General features: G+C 40.2%; 1 protein-coding gene across 1 annotated transcript in view; it reads left to right on the top strand.

Moving 5' to 3' along the window:
* CNTNAP2 (contactin associated protein 2) overlaps positions 1 to 26,561 on the top strand; it is a 2,149,916-nt gene that overhangs the window by 1,212,221 nt on the left and 911,134 nt on the right. Inside the window, exon 9 of the mRNA XM_089329590.1 lies at positions 5,263 to 5,412. Coding sequence (XP_089185716.1) covers positions 5,263 to 5,412 — 150 coding nt within the window. The remainder of the gene's footprint in view (positions 1 to 5,262; positions 5,413 to 26,561) is intronic.

The following is a 26,561-nucleotide window of genomic DNA, read 5'->3' as shown; positions in this document are numbered from 1 at the left end:
CCTAGCTCCAGGTCCTTACCCAAGCTTCCCCCAGTGTAGACCCTGGGAGTCAGTTGTTATGGCTCCAGCAGCTGGGTTGCTGCCACCTCTGTGGCAGCATGGGGTCATTTCCCAGCTCCTGGCCCAGGCCCAGCCCTGGCTGTGGCAGTCAGGGGAGTGAACCAGTGGACAGGGCAGTTCCCCTGCTCTCCCCACTCCTTTCCTTCTCCCCACCTTCTCCCCCTACTCCTCCTTCTCTTCCTCCCTCTATATATCACCCTCTATATGTGCCTGCACATGCATTTCTCCAGTAAAAGAAATAAAAAGCAATAGCTGGGGCCGGCACTGTGGGCAGCAGGTTAACACCCTGGCCTGAAGCGCCAGCATCCCATATAGGTGCATGTGCTAGTCCTGCTGCTCCTCTTCCAATCCAGCTCTCTGCTATGGCCTGGGAAAGCAGTGGAAGATGGTCCAGGTCCTTGGACCCCTGCACTCATGTGGGGGACCCGGAAGAGGCTCCTGGCTTCAGACTGACGTAGCTCTAGCCGTTGCAGCCAACTGGGGAGTGAGCAGTCGATGGAAGACCTCTCTCTCTGTCTCTGTCTATCTGTCTCTCTGTCTCTGTCTCCCTGCCTCTTCTCTCTATATAACTCTGACTTTCAACCAAATAAATAAAAAAAGCAATAGCTAACATTTTTCATTAAGTATGTGTCAGGCACTGGTTCTAACTGATAATGTTTATTTAACCTACTTAATGTATGGAATAGACAACTTTGTTCCTATTTTATAACAAAGGAAAACAGGCAGAAAAGTTTAACTTGCTGAAGTTCCAGCTATTTGTCTTGTCCACTGTGTAGGACGATAAATCCAACACTTCTGGGTTCTACTTCCCTTAATCTCACATGGTACTAGTTACATGTGTTCCTGAATATAGTATGACCTCCAGCATATAGCAGCCCCCCATTTTCCCAAGAAGATTGTTGAGTACATCTTTAAGGCTTTATTTCTTTTTAAAGGCAGAGTTATACAGAGAGAGGCAGTTGGAGAGAAATCCCCCATCTTGGTTCACTCCTCAAATGGCCACAATTGGCAGGTCTGTGCCAGGCCAAAGACATTTTTAAAATTCCATTTTTCATACAATTCTTGAAATTCCCTTAAGTTATTTGCAGTTCCAGATAAATCTGAGGCACAGAACAGTCGAGAATTCACCACATTATCAAGGCACAAAGCAAACTCGACAGTGTGGCCCACACGATGTGTGTGTAGGCAAAGCAAAGCACACACAATGCTCTCAGGAAATGTTAACCAAGTGGGACATGGTCTCTTTGCACCTGGTCCTGTCACTGCCCCGCTACAAGGTCTCCACCACACTGGAAGCATAGGTACCTGGTGAGTTTCTCTTGGGATAATCATTGTTCCTAGAATGTTGGGTGGAAGAAAAAAAGGCTGCTCAAATCATGTGTAATGATGTGTTCTGTTATTTGTGGCTTGCAAAATTTGTAATTAGACTTGGGATAATGATGCATTGATTTTTTCCCCCTGAATAAGTTTATTAGTATTTATTGTAATAGCACATCTTATGACATTGTTTTATTTTAATATTCTGAGTGTATTTCCTATATCAAACTCTAAAAGCTTATAAACTTCATTAATATTCCTTTTCATATGAGTTAAAATTATTGAACAATATTGTTAATTTTTTAAATACCTTACAATATCCCTGTAGCTTCTCTGAAATCTATACCACTTCTTCGAGATTGCAGATGGCCCAGGAAAGGATTAAGACAGAGCATGCTCTGGGCCAGGTTTGTAGATGGGATCGCAGGCTTTTCCTAACAATCCACGTTTCTAATAAAGTCCTTCAGGTCTCAGTGCACCTACAGGAGTGCACCCGGGCAGAGGAGACACGGCTAAATCTGTGGCAGACTCTCTGTCCTTGCTGTAACGATGGATACCTGAGTTCTCCATTGGAGAAACCAAGGTCAAACAGGGTCTCAGTTCTACATTTAGATAAGATAGTGCGCTCTAGGTCACTGATCATTCATTTCTAAAATTTGAAGAGCAAACATAGTTTTCCTTGCTCAGACTTCCACAGTGTATGGAGATTATTTCAATAATTTTCTGGTCAGAACTGTAAGATAAGTTCGATTTTCACTGTACAATTTCAAGAAACACAATCAACTTAAGAAAATACTAAGACATACAGTATGCATGATGTTCCAAAACAACAAAATCTGATGACAAAAATGATTGAATCTTAGCAGATAAGATCGAATACGTCTCAGTTTATTTCTAGCTACAGGTCATGGACAATGAAGTGGGTGTGGGTGTGGGTGTGGGTGTGCCGCTTGTTAGATTTGATTGTTTGTGGCAGGAATTCAGGCTCCAGAAACAGATATACCTGAGTTCTAATTCTTGGTTCAGTCACTTACCAACTTCAGGGTGTTTATACTTGGAGACTCAGTCCCTACCTGTGTGTTTGAGATAAAGTAACAATATTAAATTTTCTCTGAAATATAAATGAGTCAAGAGCAAGTAAAGAACTTATCAGAGTAACTAGCACATACATCTTGGAACAGTACATCTATATACTCACATGTGCAGGGATCATGAAATTGGATTCTTCTCTGGAGAGAGCCCTCGGGCTATTATTTTTTATAGAATGTGGATAAAAAATATAAAAGCAGCAGCACACTTTCTTCTGAGCCACTGGGTCGTCGCTGCTGCCTGCAGAATGCTCTTCGTTCTACTTGGGGCCCTTTTCCACCCCAGGCTGCGGAGGGCTACCTCATGATGATTCACATTAAAAATTCAAAATGATGATTGGAATTCAAATGAGAAGGAATCACAGCTGAAACTCGGTGGTGACTGCTATCAATAAGGCTCCTTTAAACTGGGATCTGATTTTTCTAGTAATTAAGCTCTTTGGAAAAAAAAAAAAAAACCTTTCAATTTTAATCTGATTAGGATAATAGACCTTTTTGCCATGAACAATAAAACTGCAGATGTCCCATTTATAATTCGTCATGTGAATTTTTGAAACACTTTCTGGTCTACCATTTAAAATAGCTGAAGATAGTTTGCAGGTGATTTCCTCTGGGTGTATGATTCCTTGGTATTAGGTTTTGGAATTGAATGTTTGTAACATCGATGTCCTTGAGATTCATGTCCTAAAACTGCATTTCCAAGCAGGGTTCATCAAACTGTAAAGGCAAAAAACTCAGATCAACATCAAAACCATGCCCTCCTATGGTTAATCAACAGTAAATCCAGTTTCATACTTTAAAGAAAAATGTTATGGTGAAAATACCGCCTTCGATACATCTGTTGTGTTAGGACCTAATGGGACCTATTCCAGTTTACACTATGCTTATTGACAGCTAACTAATGGATTTAACAATAAGACTGCATTTGCATAGTAATGTTATAGTCCAGAAGATATTTGCATTGTTCTTTGTGCATATTTGAAAGGCAAGAAAGAATTGTTTTCACAATTTTTGAATAGACGGGGCGGGGGGGGGGGGGGAACCTGTAATATAAAGTTAGTTTCCAAAGGTGCTTTTCTTGTTAGAAAACAGAACATGGATTAATGCCATACCTTCTCCAGTGAAGAACTACCTCACAAACTAACCCAAAGGTATCAAAAAGTAGACTCAAATGAAACAATTAGATGCATAAAGTTTCCAATTAACACAATGAGGCAGAGGTACAGTGATGCAGAAAATGGTCTGAAGTCACAAACTGGTTCTTTAAGGAAGAAGATCGCTGCTACTGTGCCTCAGTTCAGTTCCACTGGAGATCATCTGAGGAACCCCAGTAACTAGTAGCTGTCTCAGCCCTGATGCTGCCAGCCCAATTTCCTACAACACTGGAAGTCGTTGCAATGCCCGGGGCTTGACTGCAGGGGATGATCAGGCTGGACTGAGGAGATTTGCTTCATTGAGTAAATGGATAACTGAGAAATTCCAATTATGGACTTCTTTTTAGGACAGTACAGATTTTTAAGGGGATCTATTGACATTATACTTAACCATACATTTTTTCATCTACTAAACATTTTCCTTATCTTTAGGTATTAGTCATGATTCTCTGGAGAGATAGAACCAGTTGGGAAGAGGGAGGGAGGTGTGTGGATGGATTTATTATTAGGGGAATTGGCCTAGATGATTATGGAAACGGAAAAGTCCAGTGGCAGGCTGTCTGCCACCTGCAGACCTGGGATGCTGGTAGGGTGGCTCCAACTTTGAAAGCCTTCGAACCTGGAAACAATGGTGTGGCTCTCTGCCTGAGGCCAAAGTACCAGGGACTCAGAGTACAAATGAAAGGATGTTACTGGTCTAAGTCCTTTAGTCCCAAGGCCAAAGAGCTTGTAGTTGTGATGCCAAAGGGAAAGAAAGGAGGGAGTGCCAGCTGCAAAGGACAGTGAGAGGAACTCCTGTTCTTCGTTCTCCCAAAGGCCTCATCCCATTGTTGAGGATGGGTTTTGTTGATCTTTATTTGTTTAAATATAACCTATCTCATTATTAAAGATGCTTTATTCACAAATTATTGGGTAATCCTGTTATTTCCCATGATCATTGGTGATTTAGCACATATAACTGCAAATACTCATGTATTTATTATTTAGTCCTTATCTTCTATAAACTGTACTTGCCAGAAAAATATAAGAAATTGAAACAAAAAATTCAATATTCCATTTTCTTACCTGAGAGTGGGATCTAATAAAGCTAACTGGAAAGTAAGTTTATAAATTAAAAGTTTATAATCGTCTCCCAAATGACTCTCTTCAAACCATTTTTCCTCAAGTACCCCTAATATCATACTAATATATCTATCTACTTCATTGGGTTATAGCGTATGTTATGCAGTCCAGTGGAGGATAGGACTACTTACAATGTTAAAAAACATGAGATAAATGCAAATTACAAAGAGCAATGTATTTTTTCTTTATGAATATATATATTTGTAAAATGATTTTAGGAAAAATTAAAATAGTTTTTAATAAATAATCTAGCTAAACCTTTGTTCACTTTCCCAAGAACTCCCCATGTGCCTATAAACAATAATAAATATTTTTCAGCATGTCACCATGAAAAAAGTGATGGCTATATTAAATAAATTGATTTAATTTTTCCACTTTATATATAGATATGAAATAACATTGTATTCCACAAATACAATAAAATATGACTTGCTATTTAAAATATAATTTTAAATATATACATATGTATTTAATGGAACAATTCTAAGAAGAAAAATTGACATTTGTTTTGCACTTTCCAGGCACTGGGTTGAATGATGGACAGTGGCATGAAGTCCGCTTCTTAGCCAAGGAAAACTTTGCTATCCTCACCATTGATGGAGATGAAGCATCAGCAGTGCGAACAAACAGTCCTCTACAAGTTAAAACTGGAGAGAAGTACTTCTTTGGAGGTAAGAATGTCAGATTACTAGTTAACTAATAATTTGCTAAAAATGGAATTGGGATAAAGTTGGACCATGAAGTATTTGTATTTGTTTCAATGATCTCAGATCATAGGATAAAACAAACACAATCTGTGATTCCCTTGTTCTAATAAAAGTTGAGCATTTTTGTTTCTTCATGTTAAAAGTATTGATGTGTTATCACCATATCCTATAGTCCAATTCAGATCTTGAAATTATAACACAGGAGATTTTGAATTCATTCATTTCTATAGTAGTATCCTCAAGAATCAGGTTTACAGATCATGTGTTCACCTAATGATATGTAACTAATTACTCTAAACCTTAGTGTCTTAAAATAATAAACATTTATTATTTTATAGTTTGGTTATATCAAGAATTCAAGAATGGTTTAAGCTGGGTGGTTTTAACCCAGAAGGTCTCAAATGGTTGGTTGTGGCTGCCTTCTTTGGAGACTTGACTGAGCTAGAACAACATTAAACAAGCTGTGTAGCACCTCTACTCTTCAGGTAGCTGTGCCTGTCCTTGACTGAGGCCAGGGGATGAAGAAGGTAAAACCAGACAGCAAGACAGAACTTTTTCAAAATGGAATCCATACTTTCGACTTTTAATATTGGTTTGCTTGAAAGGCAGTGAGAGAGACAGATCAATCTTCCATGTGCGACTTCATTCCCCAACAGCTTGGGCTGGGCCATTCTGAAGCCAGGAACTCCATCCAGGTATCAGAAGTGGGTGTCAAAGACCCAAATTCTTGGCCCGCCTTCTGTTGCCACCTGGTGCTTTAGCAGGAAGCTGGATAGGAAGTAGTCAGGACTTAAGCCAGGCACTGCAATGTGGGGTGACAGCATCCAAAGTAGCAGCTTAACCTGCACCTTAATGCCCACCCTTGTTTTCTTTTTCTTTTTAAAAATAATACAATTTTGTCAGTAGTATCTCACCACTTGGACAACCTGCTAATGGGTAGAAGCCAGTCACTAAATCCACCCCACATTTCAAGGAAAAGGGGTAAACGGGACTGAAAATACTAAGAGTGAAGGATCATTATTTGGAGCATCTTAGAGGCTGTTTGCCGCAGTTTACCTTCAGGAGAAACCTTGTTATAAGTCTATTGGTTGTTAAGTAATGAAAAGATCAGTAAAATGAAAGACTGTGGTTGATATGGTCTACTGTATGTGAAAGAGTATTATAGCAAGAACCTGGTATATTTCTTCAGTGGAAAAGTGTATCTGCAAGAAAATATTTTTATCTTTAATGTGTCCCCATATTTTACCATGGGTAATATTAAAGTGTTAGGTATCTTGTTTAGATTAATATGCATTTCATTAGATTGTTCTCTTTCTCATCCTAATTCATGAAATAAGAGGGCTAAAAAATGCATGACTGGGGCTGGTGCCGTGGCTCACTTGGTTAATCCTCCGCCTGTGGCGCTGGCATCCCATATGGGCGCCGGGTTCTAGTCCCGGTTGCTCCTCTTCCAGTCCAGCTCTCTGCTGTAGCCCAGGAGGGCAGTGGAGGATGGCCCAAGTGCTTGGGCCCCCCTGCACCCACATGGGAGACCAGGAGGAAGCACCTGGCTCCTGGCTTCAGTTCACCACAGCGCCGGCCGTGGTGGCCATTTCAGGGGTGAACCAATGGAAGGAAGACCTTTCTCTCTGTCTCTCTCTCACTGTCTATAACTCTATCTGTCAAAAAAAATGCATGACTTTGTGAGAAAAGGCTTTGGTTTAAGTTTTTAAAAATAATGTCTCTTTTGAAAATATTTCTACTAATACTCCCAAACCTGTTTTTAATGTATCACTCTCCATTTTTCTTCTATTTTGAGTCAGAAAAGAGTCTGAGATTTCCCATCCACTTATTCATTCCGTGATCAGCCAGGGCTAGGCTGAGGCAAAGCCAGGAGCTAGGAACGCAATACAGGTCTCCCACGTGGATGGCCAGAACTTAGTTACTTGAGTCATCACCATTGGTTTCTAGTATCCACATAAGCAAGAAACTATAATCAGGACCTGGAATTGGGTGTGAAACTCAGGTGTTCTAATGTTGGACTTGTGCATCATAACTAATTTCTTAACTGCTAGGCAAAATGCCCACCCTTTCTTCTAGTTTATAGAGGAACCCTTACATGACAGCTATCACTTTGCTTTATTTATTGTTATGCATTAAAGTCTTAGGAAAACTCCTAGAATACAGCAAATGAACAAAAAATGTTTATGAATGAATTAGTAAGTTCTGTGACATGGGCTAGACAAGCTTTTTATATCAGATTGTCCAGAAGAAGAAGCAGAAGCTCCACGATTTTACTGACTTTGAATTTGAGCCAGCATCCAAATGCAAGACCTAGGTCTTTTTGTGCTGGGCATTTCTCTCCGCTGAGTGACAGCTGAAAGACAAAAGTCCTGAACTAGGTCTTTGCGTTTTTTAGTCTTCCATGGTGTTTGTAGTAACTAAAGACAGCATGATTTTTAAAAGGCTTTCAATAAATATTTGATGAATACATGGAAATTAGACAAGATGTCTTCTGAGTGAATGAACTGCAGCTGATTAATATCAAAGAACACAATTCAGTAGCCAACCTGGTTCACCTCCAAAAACATCCAATGTGATGGGCTTTGGGCCAGCAGTTTTCACTGCTGTCATAGCAAATGGGTCACACTCATCGATCGAAAGTTATTGATCATCTCTTGCCATCCTTGGACTGCAATAGTTTTGGCCATGGATGAGCTCAGTGAATGCCTAAAAGTTTTCATCTATCTCCATCTAGATGGGTGGGGAAACAGCTGTAGCCACACAGTTGTGGCATAGTGTTTAGGATATGAGGGCTTTATGGTGTTCTATTTATCATTGCTTTACAAGAGTTTCAAGTCCAGCATCGAGGAGAGGATGTTGACTTCCTTTTGTTTCCTCTCATCTGTCTTCAGGTCAGTGAATGATCATGATGCTCTTTCTGTTTATTGGCTAAGTCCAGAGAGTATACAGGAACCACCACAGGGAGAACTCATTGTATGTCAGGTTCTTTTGCCCCACTCCTAAAAGTTTAAGATGCAGGATACTGAGAAATTAAAAAACCTAAACTTAAGTGATTCTGACACAAATTGTCTAAGAAACAATTATAGATGGATTCTACCAATTTGCATTCAGATACTTAAATTTTTAAAAACTCAGTCAATGAATAGTTTGAGAATCATGAGAATTAAATATTCTTCTATAGCTTAGCTACCCGGGAGCAATGAAAGGAAGTCATAATCCAAGGTATGGTGCACACACAGATATTTGCTAAATGAACATTGATTAGGAAGCAAACTCAGCACTTGTAATATAGCTCTTCTGTGAACTCACTATGCCTGGAATAAAGTGTCCTCATAATGTAGGTAACCTACTTAGAGGCATTCAGCTGCCTTGGAGCTGGGGCTAGATAACCAAAAGCCTCCTGAGCAAATGTCTGTCACAAATTGGCCAGGCGATCCCACCTGCCCAACCATTTCCAAGGGCTCAGGTCACAGACCTCGTTCAGTTGCTACAGAAGTCTGGGGGTGTCTCCAAAAGATATTTTCCCAAATTCATTCCCTTAAATATCCTTAACGTAAGTTCTCCTTTCTAACATTCATCTAATTCTTGAGTTAAGTTCACCAAAGAAAACCCAGTTGATGTTCAACCAATTCATTAGAGGAGTAGATAGCAGAAATCCAGAGTGACTATAGAGTTTGATTGGCATGTGTCTTCTGGATAAAACACACGCTGTCCATAGATGGTAGCTTTAGCTGAAATTCATACGCATTCATGCAACTGCATACTGTTTGTGCTGAAAACTTTAAAGTGAGTTGCAAGGTGTTGGTGTTTGGCCAAGTTCTTAAGATGCCTATATCCCATATAGGGACACCTGGGTTTCATACTTGCCTCCAGTTCTTCACTTCAGTTGTCTGCTACAGCATACCCCTGATTGGCAGCAAAGATGGCTCAAGTACTCGAATCCCTGCCAGCAATGTTGTAGGCCAGGATTGAGTGCCCTGTTCCCATGTTTGTCCTGGTGCAGTCTCAGCCATGGCCAATACTTGGGGAGTGAACCAGTGGATGGGAACTCTATTCTTTTATCTCTCTGTATGTCTCTCAAATCCATTTTAAAAAAGGAAGTTGAAGATGTTATATTGAATACATCTTGAGAACAATAGTATAGTTGAAAGATGAATTGCAATTGTTCTAAAACATAAGCTTTGGATCACTTGATTTTGGATCACGACTTTTCCGATTAGTTGATGGTTCCCTTAATAGCTTATCTGACTTTATGAATCTAGTAAATGACAAAGTAATCTGTTTTGCGAAGCCTGTGCAGCATAACCTGTGAAGCCCAAGTCTGACCCCAGGGGTGCTGTTGACTTTCCAATTTATCTGTAGTCTTTTCCTTAAATCAGAGATAATGCCTTCCAAGGAAGACGAGTCTTCTGATGATTGCTCATATAAAAACCCTCCATCAGTTGTACCCATTCAAAGTATTTCTTCCTGCTCAAAAATATAAAAACAAAAATTAAACCCCCAGAATATAAGATGTTCTCACTAGCTGAAAGCCTAGCTAAAGGTTTCCCTGCCCTCCTGTACTCAATTTTGTATCCAGCCCTTGAACTTGTCCATTCTTGTTTCTTTTGAAGTTAAGACCCGGTTGTAGTTTCCTTGGCAGCCTCAGGCTGGGCCGATTCACACCAGTGTACAGGTTTATCTGTCTGTGCTAATCCCAGCAAAGTGCTCTCTCCTCTTTTATAACCCTGTGATCACAGGTTTAAACATCAAATTCCTTTTCCCTGTTCTTTCTTGGGAATAAGAATAAGAATGAGGTTATGCATTCTGGATGTTTCTTTAGCAAAAACGGTTTAGCTGCTTTGACTTTTTTCTCTATCTTCCATCTACAATTTCTTTAGAAAGCATTTTATTTTAATAAATTCAGGGAAATAATTAATAAATAAGTTTATTTACTGACCTCATACTTCCTAATAAGCTTGCTGGTATAGGCCAAGGCCTGTGGTTTGATAGTAGATTTTTAAATTTCTAAGTTTTTTTCAGGTTTAGTATTTTTATTATCTCTTTGGTTTTGATTTAAAATGAAAAAGAGCTATGGGCTAAAATGTAGAGGTTAAAAATTGTTTTTTAATCAATATTATTGGAAGAGGAACTCTAAGGAAAACAGCAGTGAAGACATCAGCTCTCAATGTACAACAGCAGGTGGAGGTGGCAAGAGAAGAGTGTTGCTGGTGTATGATAGAATTGGAGTTAATAATGATTAATAGAAGAGTGCATCCTTTTCCAGTAACAAATCTAAGCTCACCAGTATATAGCCATCACATTTCCTGATGCTCGTAATAGAATGCCATAAAATGAGTGATTTAACACACCTTGATTTCTCATAGTTCTGGAAGTTGGGGAACTCAAGAACATGGTGCTGGCAGATGTGGGGTCTGTTGATGGTCCTCTTGGTTTGTGATGACTATTTCTGATTGTATCTTCCTGTTGTGCAGAGAAAGAGAACTCTCTTGTCTTTTCATAAGAGGCAGCTAATCCCATCTTGACAGTTACACCCACCCAAAGAATACTAGCCCCCTCCATCCCTCTGGGGGTTAGGGTTGTAATACATGAATTTTGAGGGAAACAAATTCATAGTCAGCAATAACCTTCCAATGCTTATTTAAATAGATCATTGATTGTAAATAGCAAATAAGGTAGATATGGATACACACACACACACACACACACACATATGATGGCTCTGTACTAAAACTATTAGGAGAATTATAACAAGTTCTTGTACTCCTTAGCTGTTTACTATGGGAAAATGCTAATAGTCCTACACACATTTTAATTTCCAAAAAGTTCTTTAGGATCAAATACACTTGATAAATCAGCCGTCCAGATAGTTCCTCAGAAGTCCCTGGGTTGGCCAGTTGGTCAACAGACTGTTCCCTATGAGTTTGCAACAGCAGTGTTTGCCTGGGATCAACTCTTCCAACCTTGGAAAGGTCAGCTTTCCCTTCCTGGTAATCTACTGCATTGATGTTTGTTCCCTGTCTCCTGGTTGCTGTTCTACCTAAGAAACATAACAAGATATGTTTTATCAAGTGATGCAATATGGTAGCTGATGTCTCTTCAGAGGCCCAGCAATGGAATACTAAACAAACTCCTTGGAGGTCCATGTGGGATTTCTAGGGCTGCCACAAGACAGTAATGCATACAAGGTGGGTTGAAATGAAAGAATTATTCTCCCACAGTTTCAGTGGCTAGAAGCATGGATTCAGATTCCACAGAGCCATGCTTGCCTGAAGGCTCTGGAGAAAGGTCCTTTGATTTGCATAACTTCTGATGGTTGCTAGAAATCCTTGGCACTCCTCGCCTAAAGATGCATTGCTTCATTCTCTGACTCCATTTTCATGTGGTCGTCTTTCCTCTCTCCTCTCCATGTCCACCTTACCCTCTTCTCATAAGGACACCAGCATGGGATCAGGGAACACCCTAGTCATTACTACTTTATCTTCTCTTGACCACACCTGCAAGAACATTCTTTACAAATGTGGTCACATTCACAAGGTCTAGGGTTAGAATTTAAGCATATAATTTTGGTGGACAAAATTCAGCTCATATAACATATGTATGACATATATATGTAATGTATATCATTATGTTATATATAATATATAACATCTTGTATCATAACTCCCTCTAATTAAGAATTATTGTACTTCCTAAAGAAGAGCCCTACTTCCAATTTTATATTATCTATTCTCAAAGACAGATCTTATGAGGGTATTAGAAGTCAAACAGATTTTAGGAAATGTGGATAAGTAAAGATACAGGAATTCAAACAAATATTGACAACAACAAAATTACACACTATGTAAACATTGCTGCCAGTCAAATTTCTGAATGCAATTTTGTAACCTCTAAGTAAGCCTGGGTACAGAATTATAAGGCAATTAATAAAAAAATGTGCATACTTGGAACTAATCTCCAGTAAATATTAAATGTCTTTGTTTAAGACAAAAAATGTAAATGATAAGAAGAAGCATCATTGGTATTAATGTATATCCCTTGTGTAAAGAACCAACATTGGAAGTGAGACTCTTCAGGTGTGATTTGGAATCGGCAAACACTGGGCAGTGAGTGTGCTCTTCAGGACAGGGGAAGAGAATCTGTTTATCGCTTTGGTGAACCAGGAAATCTTCAGACACAGAAGATCCTGGGATTTGACTCTGGTTTTAGTGCAGTCAAATTCCAATGCTACTGAAGAAATGACTACTAAAGCTTCAGCTGTAAATAATAATACTGGAAATAAAACATCAAACTTGAGAGTATAATAAAAAGTAGATACAATCTCAAGATTTCTTATGCTTCACTAGACATTAGTGTCCTTCCTAAAATAACTTAGTAAGAATAAATTCAAGGAGGAGCTGGTGCTACAGTGTAGAAGGTTAAGTCTGTGCCTGCAGTGCCAGCATTCCATATGGGAGCTGGTTTGAGTCCTGGCTGCTCCACTTCCAATGCAGCTCCTTCCTAATGTGCCTGGGAAAGCAGTGAAAGATAGCCCACATGCCTTGGCCCCTGCACCTATGTGGAAGATCCAGAAGAAGCTACTGGCTTAGACCTGGCCCAGCCCCAGCTGTTGTGTCCAGTTGGGGGGTGAACAGGTGGATGGAAGATATTCATTCATTCTCTCTCTCTCTCTCTCTCTCCTTTCCAAATAAATTATTTTTAAAAATAAAACATAGATTCAGTCATCCTGATGTCATGCCATCCTCATCTAGGTATTTCACATGAGTGCATCTACTGAGCAGTGAAGAATGGTATTAAAGTCATAGAGAGATAGCACGTGTTCCTGATAATTCATCACATAAGAAAAGTGCAAGAGAATGTCTGACTCTCCTGGCTGTTTGAAATTTCTGTTGGTAGTAAGAAATTTCCCCACATTTAACATGAATGCTGGGCAAGTGCCCTGTCTTGAACACAAAAGTTTCTCATAAGAAGTGCCCTCAAGAGAAAATCAGCATGGTTAATACTGTGAGAATTTAAGGCATTAAATTCCAAGTGTAATTAGATCAATATCCAATTTTCTCTTCACTGTTTGGAATAAGCATCAATCTTCTTACCTTTTCTTAGACCTGCTTTCCCAAATATTTGGACTTTCCTTTTGAACGTGGTATGAAGTTTTTATCTTTTCTGTTGTAGACCTGAAATCGCTCTTCATTCCTTTGTACCCAGAGAGATAATGGAGTTTCTAATTCAACACAGGCATGCTAGAAACGACATCATAGCTTCCAAAAAGGATACATAATCTTTCTTCTCATGGAACTTAGTTTTATTCTTGTAGCTTCATGTCTTCCCTTTATAAAGTTATTTTGTGTTATTTGTGTGATTTACTTTTTAATGTATATCTACTCTAAGCTTCCATGGGAAGCCCTCTACTGGTTTTCAGACTTTTCAACTGGTAGGATGAGGCTCACTGGCATTATCAAAGATAACTTCCTTTAGTTAGTTGATGCTACCCTCATCTGCAGAATACCTTCCCAGCAGCACTGCAGTAATGTTTCGTTGTGTGCATGGCATACTGAAGCCTATTCAAGTTGACTCAGAAGAGTAACCATCACAGGATGATTTTGAATACCCTGGATCTCATTCAATGTACAATTAATATCAGAAGTTGTCTTCACAGTTTTCTGATTGTAATACCCCAGTCCTGCATGTGTTTAGTTTATCTTTCTGAAAGTGACTTCCATTGCCTGTCTTTAAGACTTCCCCTAGAACTTACATGTCCTAACATCCGTCTACAGTAAGTGTATGCTTCGGTGAGTTTGTCACCACAGTCCACCTGGTGATTGTTTCCCTCACTCCCTCATTGCCCTGCTGCCCAAGATCCTCACTCCTTCCCCATCCCACGCAACCACTGATCTGCTTTCTTTGGCCACTATGTTTCTTTTTCTAGATAATCCCATTTTTTATGGATTTCTGTTCAGTTCTTTGATCCTTCTCTGGTCTACTCTTACACATAGTTCCCCATGGTGAATTCTCTGGTTCATGGAAGCTTTGGCTCCAGGAGACTGCATGGCATGCTCCAGCCCCTGTTCCTCACCTTGCAGCCCTGGGCTCTCCTCTCCTGGGTCACCTTCCCCTTCCCACCTGCTCCAGCACCAGATTACTTCTTGACATTCCATACCCTTTGCTATTTATGTATTGAATACCTCTTGTTGGAGTGTCTATTGGAATATAAGCACTGGGAGGGCAAGGGCAGTAGGCTTTTAATCTCAAATGCTGACAGAAAAAGTCTGACACATACTTGTTCTTAATATGCATTTATCCATTTAATAAAATAGAAAGCATTCACTGTGGACTCAATGATTCCACGCAGAAGGGACTACAAGAGACCTTATCCCCATTTACATTGGCAGATTGTGCTACCCACTCCTACGTCCCTCCAAAGTTAGGAGATGTTGATTGTGTTGGGAAAGAACAGTCCATACTGTTCCATGATTATAATATTGGCGCTATGTAACATTGCATGGCCTTGAAGCTGAAGTAATTTTAATTTGATCAGATGCAATTATTTAAGTATTTAATATAGGACTAAAAAGAAGATCCGAGATTGAAAAAAAAAATTTTTCCTGAATATTTGATGAAAACTAGCAATATTCATGCTAAAGCAGTGAGAAAACCAGGAAAAAGACCCTGCTCTCAGAATAATCTAGTTAGTACACTAATAAGTATATTGACAAAATTAGTGATTTTTGTGAAAAGAATAAATCTGGGAAGGAACAAGACGTTTTAGGAGGCTGAGGATTATCGTTTAAAATATGACCAGAGAAACCCTCCACTGAAAAGGTAGCCTTGGAGCTGTGACCTAAAGGGACTGGAAGATGTAGGGGCTGGAAAAGGAAGTAAGGAAAGACAAATGGTTGGAATGTGCAGGTCGCATTTAGGAAAGGAGCTCAGTGCAGCTGGAGGGGAATGAGGTTGGACTGGGTGGTCTCGATATTTTCACATGATTTCTTGGGCTGCTATTTTCAGAAGAGGCTGTAGTCCACTATGAGAGACAGCAGGTGGAGACTGTTTCTAATCCAGGCAAACAAAGGTAAACTAGACTATGGAAGTGGAGCAAGTGGGTCATGACCAACTCGGGGACACAGACTTGGAGGTAAAGCCAGCAGGACTTTTGAAGAGCCGGCTATAGAATGTGAGGAGTGGGGCAGTCATGGCTCACTCCTGCCTGCTCAACAAAAATATGCGTGGTATCCCTTTATGTTGTCTGTTCTTCTCCATTTCCCTTCCATAACTTGGGGTTATTTCAGCCATGCTTCCTTGAAAATTGCATCCAACTTACACATCCTCAAACTCATGAAGGTGTTATCCACTCAGTAACTACAATTTCTTCTTCAAAATTCTAGATTTACAGAGCTATGGCTACCCCCCAACAGCACTCTTCTCCCCACACCCACGCTCTCCCCCCACAATATACACACTCCACATACACATACACACTCTTCCCCCAACACCCTTGCATGCACACACACTCTCTCCTCCTCACAACACTATCACACACACACACACTCTTCCCCCCACAACCCTCTCCCACACACACTCCACCCACAACACTCCCCGATACACAACACACTTCCCCCTACAATATACACACTACACACACACACACACACACACACTTCCCCACACATATACTTTGACAAGTGCTGGTATCCTCTTCTGCTTCCCCTTGATGGATTCTCAGTTTCCAAATCTCTCATCTCAAGTCTTTGTCAAAGGCTCATTCTGCATCATAAATTGGCTATAGTTGGCATCAGGAATTTCTAGACTTAAAGCTAGTTTGGTGAATTAAAGTTCCAGTGAGTCTCCACCTTGCCGTTCAGCAATTGGGAAGTGAAGGATCCCCACTCAAAGCTGAACAACTGTTATGAAATCAATGGCCTTTAAAAATAATAGTTCACGGACAACCTCCTAGTGAATACTCATGCAGTTTGAAAATCTGACAGCTATGGTTTCTTATTAGTCTTTCTTCCATCCATGATGCAAGTACAGGTGGACACTGAGGAGGTAAAGAAGCAACTATTCATTGCTTTTTAAAACATGACCTCGAAATCCACCATCATTCACTTTTGTATACTGCTGAATATTATTTATTAATATTGAAGTCCTTGGGTGTCCTCTCACTTTTCTGTAGTCTACCCATCTTTGAAACACTAATTTAGGCTCAATGACTCAATGACTTTTTCTGGTCAACTAACAACATTAAATCTCAGAATAAGAAATGAGAAAAATTACAACTTAGAATCCGAGTGATTTCTGTAAATGTGGATTGACTAATGTACAACAATTGAATTCATTTTTCATTGTCTCTAAACTTACCAGTTAAATTTTTGCCTATACACTTTTAAGTTTTTAAAAAATATTTGAGAAGCTCCCATCTATTGTTTCATGTCCCAAATGCCTGCAATGATCAAGGTTGGGACAGGTTGAAACCAACAAAGGGGAATTCTATCCACACCACCAACATGGATGCAGAGGCCCAGCTATTATAGCCGTTACCTGCAGCCGCCAGGGTGTGCATTAGCATGTAGCTTTAATGGGGAATGAGGTTGGACCTTGAACTCAGTGACTATGATATCAATGCAAGTATCCCAAGCAGTATCTTGATCACTTCACCAAATCCCTAGCACATTGCTTTTAAATTTTTTTTCAAGAATTCACTTTTTTTTTATTTATTTGAAAGTCAGAGTTACACAGTGAGAAAAGAGGCAGGGGGAGAGAGGTCTTCCATCTGATGGTTCACTATTCAATTGGCCACAGTGGCTGGAGCTACGCTGATCTGAAGCCAGGAGCCAGGAGCTTCTGCTTGGTGTCCCACACGAGTGCAGGGGACCAAGAACTTGGGCCATCTTCTGCTTTCCCTGGCCATAGCAGAGAGCTGGATCAGAAGAGGAGCAGCCAGGACTAGAACTGGTGCCCATATGGGATGTCGGCACTTCAGGCCAGCCCCAAGGATTAACTATTTTTAATGCAGAGTACAGAGAAGGGGGAAGGGAGGCAGAGGCACAGGCACAGAGAAAAAGATCTTCCATCTACTAGTTCATTCAGCAAATGGCTCCAAAGTCTGGCTGGGGCTGAGCCAGGCCAAACCCAGGAATGCAGCACTGCATCCACATCTCCCATGTGGCTGGCAGGGTCTCAGATACCGGAGTTGCCACCTGCTTTCTTCCCAGGAGCAGCAGCAGGGAGCCCAGTCCGAGGTAGAGGGGCGGGTCCATGAACTGGTGCTCACAGGAGACTGGCATCACAGGCCATGGCATGACCCACTGTGCCATAATGCAGGCCCTCTGCATTTTCTTTGAGCTTTCAATATCTCACTTATGGAGCGTTACTGTATGTGTGATCCATATTTATATTTTTCAGCTGGAGGAGTTGGTCCTTTTATTTATAGGGAATAACCTAAAAACTTTCTCAATATTTAGTGACATTTAGTTCTACAAAAACAACTACTTGACCATGAAAATCATGCAACAATCTTTACTCTTCTATGAAAATTACCTCCTTTTAAAAAGCACATTTTTTAATTAGTTTATTTTTTGACAGGCAGAATTAGAGACAGAGAGAAAGGTCTTCCCTTCTGTTGGTTCACCCCCTAAATGGCCGCCACGGTCGGCACGCAGCACCGATCCGAAGTCAGGAGCCAGGTGCTTCCTCCTGGTCTCCCATGCGGGTGCAGGGTCCAAGTACTTGGGCCATCCTCTGCTGCACTCCCGGGCCATAGCAGAGAGCCGGACTGGAAGAGGAGTAACCGGGACTGGAACCCGGGGTGTGGGCGCCACAGGCAGAGGATTAGCCTAGTGAGCCACGGTGCCAGCCAAAAGCACATTTTAAAGCCATCTATTTCCATTATGAGAACATCAATAAGGAGAAATACATTTCTTTTTAAACCCAATTCCCCCCCAAAAAACTTTGGGGTTTTTCTTTGTTTTCCAATGCTATGCATAAAAGAAAAGGGCAAAGACGAGGAAGAGAATTACAGAATTAAATAGAATACATTAACCTCATCAAAATCTGTTTTTCTGCATTGAGAATGATGTTCATTATGTGGTTCCAAATCTCTAAGACTTTCTAAAATAGGTCCGAGAAGTAAAATTTGATTAGAGCTATGATTTAAACAAATTATTAAAACCAGAAAAACCATAAGATTTCAAAACTCTTTGACTTTGAGAAGTTGACTTAAACTTATGACCATTTATTCCTTTATCTTTCTATTCATTTTGCCACTTTAAATCGTTAGACTAAAAGAACATCATGTTTTGACTATAGAAATAATGTAAATAAACCTAAATATATCTCAATTAAATATAATTTTGTGGGGTTTTTTTTAGAAAATATCTCATATATAAGAAGCTCTTTTAAAAGTATTTATTTGAAAGTTGGAGTCATACAGAGAGGGAGAGATAGAGACATTGCCCTAATGGGTGCAATGGCCAGAGCTGGAACAGTCTGAAGCCAGGAACCAGAAGCTTCTTCCAAGTCTCCTATGTGGGTGCAGAGGCATAAGCACTTGGGCCATCTCCCACTACTTTTCCCAGGCACATTAGTAGGGAGCTGGTTGGGAAGTAGAGTGGCTGGGACTCGAACCAGTGTCCAAATGGTGTGCAGGCATCACAGATGGCAGCTCTACCTGGTACACCATGCCAGCCCAAAGAACTTTTAAGTAGGAAAAAAAACCTGGTCGAATTTTATATCTGTCGCAAATTGTATATATAAAGTGATTACTCGGGGAATATAAATAATTCTTTGAATTATTTTATCTTGTTGGTTTTGGTATGCATAGTTTTCTTTTTGATTGTTTTTATTGAGTAATGGGTGTTAAAGAGAAAAACATTTAATGGTATTTTTAAAGCACATTAAGAAGAGTTTATTCAGAACCATGGAGGTAGGTAGAAGGACCACTGCAACGAGGCTGACAGTAGGGGACAGAGATGGGCTCAACTCCAAATACAGCATGCACAAGATGGAATTGCACACACAAGGAGCAGCAGAGGATCCGTGAATGGAAAGTCACTGAGGGGACACATCAGGGTTAAGGGGCATTTTGTCTATACTGACTTAACTGTATTCTTGGGAAAGAAGGGGCAGATAAGCAAATATTGGCTGGGAAGTTGAAGGTATGAAAATGATCAGGTATTAAAGGGTTCTGGTTCAGCTAACTTTGCAGTATTCTATTGCTAAGATGATTTTTTAAAAAGATGTTACTTAATTGAAGAGCAAAATTACAGAGAGGGAAAGAGATTAATCTTCTACTGGTTCACTCCCCAAAAGTCCCCAACAGCCAGGGCTGGGCTGGGCCAGGCCAAAGTCAGGACCTTTTTTCAGATCTCCTGTATGAGTGCAGGGGCCTTTGAATTTGGTCCATCTGCTGCTGCATTCCCAGGCATGTTAGCAGGGATCTGGATCAGAAGTGGAGCAGCCAGGATTTGAACCAGAACAGATAGGCATAGGAGAAGTTTTAGAGTCTGGCTGAAGCTTGGCCAAGCAAAGAATCTTTGTCTTGTGCCAGGTGCTCTAAAAGCTGGGGTTATATAGAGTTGGATCATAGCATGATTTATCAGACAAGTACGTTTAGGGGGTGAAATAGGAGGGAAATACACAGGTTAGCTCCACTCTGACATAGCACTGGCCAGACTCTCCAGCAGGGCTTGTCTACTTGGATCCTGTGTCTGAGAAGGGCTCAGTGCTGGGTAGCTTGCTGTGTTGGCTCACTGGCTGGGGTCAGCTCTTTGGCCCCAGATGCTCAGCTGTATCTGTAGGCCTTGTATAGATGGGCCAGTGGTGACCCTCAGGCAGCAAGGGAGATTTGACCAGTTCACCCCTTCTTGACTGAGACAAATCTTTGGTAATGGTGCAAAAATGTGAAAATGTAATTCTAGAAGGTTCTTTAATGACGCTTAATTACAAACCAGAGAGAAGTCTGTGGCTTTTTTTTCTCCAGTGAAGTTGGTATTTCTTTTTATAGGCTTCCTTTCCTATGGTTAAATAAGGAGAAGAGATGACAATTCAAATATCACTATTCCTGGAGGACCAAAAGACCAAAACCAAAATGAAATCCATGCCTGTGACGTGGATAGTCTCTTGTTTGTTGTAGCACCTGCTTGCTTTGTTTTTCCTTTTGTCAGCCAGTTATCCATGCATGCTTCTCTTTGAACTAGGAAGTAAGTTCTTCCTGATTGTATGGCTTTTTCCCCCCTCAATCATTGAGTTTTTAAACAAGATCACAAATCTAAAATTGACAGTTAAGTGAAATAAGCCAGACACAGAAACACAAATACTATGTATTTTGTCTCATGTGGAAGTTTATATATATAAATACACATACACAAACATACATACAAACACATATATAAACTTTATAGTTAGTAAAGAATAATAAACATTCATTACTGATATTCTTTACTAATATGTGTGGATGCCATATTATTTGGTATAAAGCTATTTATAAATGTTTTCTCTGAATTATACCTCTTAAAACAGCATTCTTTTCTCATTGTTTGATCTTTGTCATGAATCCCACATTATGTGATATTAATATAGCCATCCAAATGAATGTCTACATATATAATATTTATATAGGAAATGAATATGGCAAATATTAAAAATTGTTAAATCTAAAATTAAGATAGCATAGTCTATTTCACCCATGATGCAACTGAAAAGCCTTTTATTAACTCACAATTTTCCCCTGAAATTCCCTTCTATTTTGATTTCCCATTCATCTATTTCAGCAATAAGCTATTTTTAAGTCAAGAATTATTATCTGTGCCTCAAGGAAATTTTGCATTCATAAGGAATTTTCTAGAACATTTTGGCCTTAAAGATTCAAAAATGACTCAATCTCTAATTATATGGTGGGATTTCAAGTCTTGTTAGCTTGAGAAGTCAGGGTGAAGATGCGGGAATAATTTAGAGCCAAGACTCTCTGGTAACATTCACGTCCGCCCACTTCAGAGGCTGTCCATTAAATTAGGATGTCCTCAATCACCTTCCCATTAAAAACATCCCGAAGCCTCTCCAACACTGGGATTTCCTGTAGGTAGACATGATTGCTCCCAAATATGCTGCAGCGCAATTGTCTAATGAGCCTAATCTGCAACAACCAACAATTCACTTCTTATTTCGGAGGCCTGATGTTGGGACGGTTGACTTCTTGTGTTCCCTAGAACCTTATGAGAGCAAACCATGTGCAATCAGGAGAAACAAGATACCTGAGTGAGGATGGTCTCTGTCAGTAGGGAACTATGTGGCTTCACTGCCCAGACAACCTTAGAGATCAGTAATTTCAGAACCCTTGAGTACCTTCACATTGATTCTCATTATTGATGGGCTGTTGAACAAACTAAGTGATGTGTCTCAAAAATTCATTGTGTAAACATGGTTTTCACATTACTGTTTAGAGCAAAGAGTATTTGAAGGGCAGAAAACATCTATAAAGGGAGAAGGGCTCCAGGAAAATATGTAGGTAATGTTAGGTGTGGGGAAAAGCATTTGTTGAAAGATGAAAAGGAGGACAAGTTTTGGCTGGGCGTTAAGGTGGAAATGTGAGCTCTCAGGCCAAGTGAGATAGCCTGTATAGAAGCTTAAAAGAGGCAGAAATTTTTCTATTTGCTAGACTAATGCAAAGGTTGACTGAAAAACTAATAGGTAGAGATTATATGAATTTGCTAAGATAGTATCACAGAACAAGTTCTCCCACTTAATGTATGTGAGAATCTTCTAGGTTGGTTAGAAGCAATAGCCTTGGGTTGTATCCATGGATTCAGTTAGAGCTCTGAAGTAGGGTCAAGAAACCTACATCTTATCAGGCATCCAGATTTCTTCTCTCATTTTAACTATTTCATTTACATAATTCACGTACCATAATGTCTACCATTTAAAATATACAGTTCAATGGTTCTTAGCATATTCACAGACTTTTACAAACATCATCACAATGTGGCTTTAGAACAGTTTCTTCCCCTCTAATAGAATCTCCTAAACCCATTAGGAGCCACTCTAAATTCCCCCGCCTTACTATTACCTCACCTTAGTCCTATAGATTCATCTATTCTGGACATTTTATAGATAATAGAATCAAATAATATCTTGTGTTTTGGGATTGGCTTCTTTTACTTACCATTATGTTTTCAAGATTTGCTTAATTGTACTTTATTTGATTCAGGTATCAGTACTTTATTCCTCTTTACTGCAAAATATTCCATTGTATAGATATGACATTTATACATCCATTCACTCTGAATGTTTCATTTTTTGTTTACTATGAATAATACTGATAAGAACATTGGTATGCAAGATTTTACATGCTCATGTTTTTATTTTCTTGGATAAATATCTAAGAAAATATTGCTGTATCATTTGCTAACTCTTTATTATTCTGAGGAACTACTACAGTGTTTCTTCAGTGATCACAGTGCCTCTCAGTATCACTCCACATTTTGAGTAACACTAATTTAGGAAATTATTTGGGGATCAGAATTCAGAAAGAAAAGTATTTGTTGGATTCTGATAATAAAAATCCTATATTCTATAAAATGGGATTGAGGATTAAAAGAAAAATCAGAATTTGAAAATAATAAAATACTGGGTAATGTAAAGTTAGAATCACCTGGTAGCAAGGGAGAAATACACATTTGCATATCATCACAACATCATTTCTAAATGATTAAGCAGTACAAGAAGTTTATTGTGTTGCATAGTGAATAAAGGGAGCATTGGAAATACTTTTTTGGTTAGTTATCTACTTAGTGAAAATACAATGATGTTAACACTGAATCACTTTAAGCTATAAAGTAAATCACTTTTTCAGTGCATATAGTAAAATTTACAGCCCTGTGAATTTTGAGACAAATGCCTTTTGTTTTAAGATTTATTCTATTTCTTTGAAAGAGTTACAGACAGAGAGGAAGAGGCAGACGGAGGGAGTAAGATCTTCCATCCACTGGTTCACTCCCTAAATGACCTTATGGCTAGGGATGGTCTGGGCTGAAGCCAGGAGCCAGGAACTCCATCAGGTCTCCCTCGTGGGTGACAGTAGCCAAAGTACTTGCCCTGCTTTCCCAGGCATAGGAGCAGGGAGCTGGATTGAAAGCAGAGCAGTCAGGACATGAATTGGTTCTTTTATGGTATACTGGCTTTGCAGGCAGCAGGCAAATCTATACAGCACAAAACACCAGTCCCTGGATTCATAGACTTTAAATATATATATATATATATATATATATATGTATATATATACATATACATATATATGTAATCGTTACCAATCCATTGTTTGGTCACAGAATAAAGTAGTTAGATACCAGAATATTTATTGAAATCACGTAGTATTTTATAATTAGAAACATCTAAATGAGCAACAATAAAAATGGTAAAAATATTGTGTTAAATGTTTAAGATGGAGTATTATGCAGCCACCAAAAGCCATGATTTTGAACAATATTAAAGGATACAGGGAAATGCTAAGGACTGAACTTAACATAAAATATTTTTATAAGATAAGAATTTTTTGCTCCTTTCTCTTAAAACTCTGATGTTTTTCATAGATCAGTGAATGTGCATAATGTTCCACGCAGGTACTAAAAGATGTTAGTCATTCTTGACACACTGATCTTCATGGAATATATCCATTCCTTCCTAGTCCTATCCGTTTAAGTACTTAAGTATTCATTAACTACTCAAGAACAGCTTTATCTGCTATCTGTCTCTCATAGATTTCCATGCCATGGATAGTTAGACCAGGCTACCAAATTCTTTCTCCAGGATTCGCTGAGAGTTTCTGACTTGTCCACTGATGACTGCAGTCCATTTGTCTCGGTCTGTTTCCCATTGTGACCTTGTCAACCTCCCCATTCTTTCCATCACCAACAAAGCCCTCAGTGACTTCCTAGGAGTCTGTGATAACAGTAAACTCCTAGCACCCGTGCTGCAGCGATGCCACCCTGTCCAGCTCAATTCTGTATTACACACAGCATCGAACTGGCTTTGACTTGCTGGTGTGTGATGCTCCCTTCTGTCACAGGGACTCTGAGCATTCCCAGTCCACAGTCTGGACTGTTCTTCAGCCCAAAACAGTTACTGATTCCTTCTCATCTGATCAGCACTTCCACAGGAAAGCCTTCCAACACCTCCGCCTCTAGCTGAGATCAGATTCTTTAACTGTGTGCTATCCTATGTTTAGGCTCCTTTTGCTAAGAGCTCATCGAACATAATAAAATCTATTAGGGAGAGTGTTTAAATGCTTATTCTCATGCACTTGAAAGAAAGAGGGAGAAAAATCTTGCATCTCCTTGTTCAGCCAGGAGACAGAGACATGTTCCATCCACTGGTTTAGCTAAGGCTGGGCCAGGGTGAGTCCAAGAGCCAGGAACTCCATATGGCTCCCATGTAGGTGGCAGAAGTCCAAGCACTCGGGCCATCCTCTGCTGCCTTTAGAATATGTGGGGAGCAACTCGGACTAGACTAAGTTACTGGAATTAAGACTTATTCTATGCATCTGCTCTCCCACAATATGGCGCTGGGAGAGAAGAAAACAGCTTCTACACAGCTGCCTCCAGTTCAGCCAATAAACTGTAGGACTTGCTCCTGATTGGAGGAGAGCAGCGTACTCGGCGTGTGGGCAGCCGAGTTGGGATTGGCAGAGGAGGACTATAAAGGAGGAGAGAGACGGCATGCACCAGGAACATCTAAGGGGAACATCTAAGGGAACACCTGTGCAGCCCCCGAGAGAGCCGGCCGGCGGTGTGCCGCTCCCCTGCGGAAGTGGGGAATGTGGCCAGGGGGAACTGCCCTTCCACGGAGGTGGAAGGGACAGTAGCCAACCCGGGAAGAACCAGCAGCAAACCCGGGGAGGGCCGAGCAGACGAAAAAACAGCACAGGGTCCTGTGTCGTTCCTCCACGAAGAGGGGGAGCGACGGAATACATTAGCAAGAAGTTGCTTTGAAAGCAGATAGCTGGGACTAAAACTGGCACTCCAGTATGGTAGGTGGGCGTCTCAAGCAGCAAGCTTACCCCACTGTACCACAGTGCCCCTCCAAGGGGGGCCCCATGTTTAATATATCTTTGTGAACTTTAAACTTCCAAAGAGCCATTTCATCCCTCTTCCTTTCTTTTACTTTTTCTTTGTTTTTTTTTTTTCTTGTTACTTTTCTGCTCTATTTACCTAGCTCTGAACTCACTATCTGTAAAATTCTAGAATAAAACAAGCCAGATTTTAGCCAAATTTCTGTGTTGAGTGTTCCCCTTTCTTTCCGTTCAGGTTTTCTACAGTAGCCAAACATGAAGTATATAAGGATATAGAGAATGCTAATGACATTATTTTTACTTTCATAGCCTTAGAATACATAAATGGAAACTACTCGAAACTTTTCATATAAAAATTTAAGTGATTTTCAGGGGCCAGTGCCGTGGCTAAACTGGTTAGTCCTCCGCCTGCAGTGCCGGCATCCCATATGGGTACCAGGTTCTAGTCCTGGTTGCTCCTCTTCCAGTCCAGCTCTCTGCTGTGGCCCAGGAAGGCAGTGGAGGATGGCCCAAGTCCTTGGGCCCTGCACCCGCATGGGAGATCAGGAGGAAGCACCTGGCTCCTGAATTCGGATCGGCACAGCGCCAACCATAGTGGCGATTTGGGGAATGAACCAATGGAAGGAAGACCTCTCTCTCTCTCTCTCATTGTCTATAACTCAACCTGTCAAGTAAATTTTAAAAATTAAAAATTAAGTGATTTTCAACATTTTTAATTTTTGAAAGTGTAATTTTGCATCTTTCCCAATTTTAAGTAGAAGAGAGTCTCACATGGCATTGAAATAAGAACAAGATGGAGTAATAGGAGAGCATGAGTTTTTGCAATATTATTGGCGCTGGTACTGAGGCGTAGTGTTAAGCTTCTGCCTGCAGTGCTGGCATCCCACGTGGGCACCAGTTCAATTCCTGGTAGCTCCATTTCTGATCCAGCTCCTTGCTAGTGTGCCTGGGAAAGCAGTAGAGGATAGACAAGGTGCTTGGACTCCTGTACCCATGTAGGAGACCCAGATGAAGCTCCTGGCTCTGGCTTGGCCCAGCCCCAGCCGTTGTGGCC

Source organism: Oryctolagus cuniculus, chromosome 3 (assembly GCF_051225735.1).
Source record: "Oryctolagus cuniculus isolate XC-2025 breed Fujian yellow rabbit chromosome 3, ASM5122573v1, whole genome shotgun sequence".
Lineage (NCBI taxonomy): Eukaryota > Metazoa > Chordata > Mammalia > Lagomorpha > Leporidae > Oryctolagus > Oryctolagus cuniculus.
The sequence above is the reverse complement of the archived record's forward strand: the minus strand, read 5'-3'. Positions and strand labels throughout refer to the sequence as shown.